At 33.4% G+C, this 1,838-nt stretch overlaps 1 protein-coding gene across 1 annotated transcript; it reads left to right on the forward strand.

Annotated features, from left to right (window-relative positions):
* The first annotated feature begins 749 nt into the window (after positions 1 to 749).
* On the forward strand, positions 750 to 1,277 carry LOC137747971 (plasma membrane-associated cation-binding protein 2-like). The gene has a single exon (XM_068488091.1). It carries the CDS (start codon positions 750 to 752, stop codon positions 1,275 to 1,277), a length of 528 nt encoding a protein of 175 aa, XP_068344192.1.
* The last annotated feature ends 561 nt before the right edge of the window (positions 1,278 to 1,838 follow it).

Below are 1,838 nucleotides of genomic sequence, written 5' to 3' on the forward strand. Positions count from 1 at the left end.
CAGTGCTCAAACATATGATGATGCATGCAATTGATAGTCTTTAAACAGATTCTATAGTTTCGGGTCAAATAACTGGACGACTCAAAAGAGACATCCAAAAGCTTCAAGAAGAACGAGAGTTGAACTAGAAGAAAATCAATGATATGGATGTTGAAATCCTACAATTGTAGTTGAAGAACATTGAAACTTCAGGAAAAATCAATCAACTTCTCAATGAGATTAGAATCTTAAGAATAGGCTACAAGAAAATCAAACAAAAGTTCCAGAAGTTCTAGAAGATAACACTACAAAAGAGCAACCTCAAGTTCAAATGGATGTTCAAGTAGAGAGTCAAAATGAGGATAATCAAATACATGAAGGAAATTCGAAACTTGACGTTGCCAATAAAAAAGAAGCCTCCAAAGACCAAATGGATGATGTTCAAATAGACGTTGAAACTACTAAACAACCATAAGAGATCACTGGAAAAGAGCAAGCTCAAGTACCGATTGATGTTCAAATGGAGAGTCAAGAAGAAGCCTCTAAAGATCAAATGGAAGATGTTCAAATAGAGGTTGAAACTTAGGATGTCGAAATTGCCAAACAACCAGAAGCGATCACTGGAAAAGAGCAAGTTCAAGTTCCAATTGATGTTCAAATGGAGAGTCAATATGTTGAAGCTGCCAACCAAAAAGATACCCTTAAAGTTGAAGCTATGAATGAGGATTCTTCTGCTAACATGGCTATTCCAAAAGGCAAGGCTACTAAAGATGGACAAGAAAAAAATGCCACTAAAGAAAAAAAAGAGGACAAGAACTTTGGTAAAAAATATTCGAAACAGGGATGATCGTAAAGCAAACGTTCTTCTGAAGTTTGCCTATGTCCCCGTCCAAAAAAAGCCAAAAAAGAAGGCCAAGTACATATATGTTGTCAGTGACAATGAAAGCCCTTCCATTGTTATATCGCAGCTGGAACAAATTTTTGAAAGAGAGAATGATAAGCAAATAGTTGAAGAAGAAGAAGAAGAAGAAAGGCCAATAGCTGAAACTGAAAAACACAAGCCAATGGTTGAAACTCAAAAGAAGAAGCCAATGGTTGAAACTGAAAAGAAAAAGAAGAAGCCAATTGTTGACAAAACAAAGGAGGAACCAAAAGTGGAAAAAGCAAAGCCAATTGCTAAAGAAACAAAAAGGAAGCCTGCAAAGAAGACAAATGCAAAGAGCTCAGAGATTGATAAAGGCAGTTACCTCCCTGCGACAACAAAGGCTTATAAGTTCCTTGACGATGAGACAAGATAAAATCAAGAAATGTTACAGACAAGATGAATTGTAAGTTTTCGGTAACATTAATAATGAACTTATATTTCATAAATAGTATGCTTATTTTCTTAAAATTCATAAACAATATGCTTATTCCATAAATAGTCTATGTGTTTAAACTTGGACCGTTTTTTATTTTTTTATTTTTATATACATCAGTTGATTATATTTAAGAAACATTGTAATTATTTTGCTTTGAATCCAGAAATAGTGTTATATTTGACCTTTGACTGTTTCTTTTCTTGCCTACATGTTTTTCTCGATTTGCTTAAATTTCATAAACAGTGTGATGTATATATTTATATGTGTGTGTGTATTTAACACTTTTAATTTTCTTACACATGGACTATTTTTGGATGCAACCAAAGAAACAGAACATGGCACATGAGCTTGTTGTTCTAAAGTTAGATTTGACATCATTGTTTATCGATGGTGCAATTGACTCAAATATAATTGATGAGTCCTTCAGCATGTTAGAAAATGAAACAAAAGATAGACAAGAGAAAAATATGTATCTTCCTTCATCTTTGTATGTGTAAA

This window comes from Pyrus communis, chromosome 10 (genome assembly GCF_963583255.1).
Source record: "Pyrus communis chromosome 10, drPyrComm1.1, whole genome shotgun sequence".
Taxonomy (NCBI): domain Eukaryota; kingdom Viridiplantae; phylum Streptophyta; class Magnoliopsida; order Rosales; family Rosaceae; genus Pyrus; species Pyrus communis.

Bases quoted from the DNA above. Each gene is read 5' to 3' on its own strand.
- LOC137747971 (XM_068488091.1), top strand. From the start codon at position 750: ATGGACAAGAAAAAAATGCCACTAAAGAAAAAAAAGAGGACAAGAACT.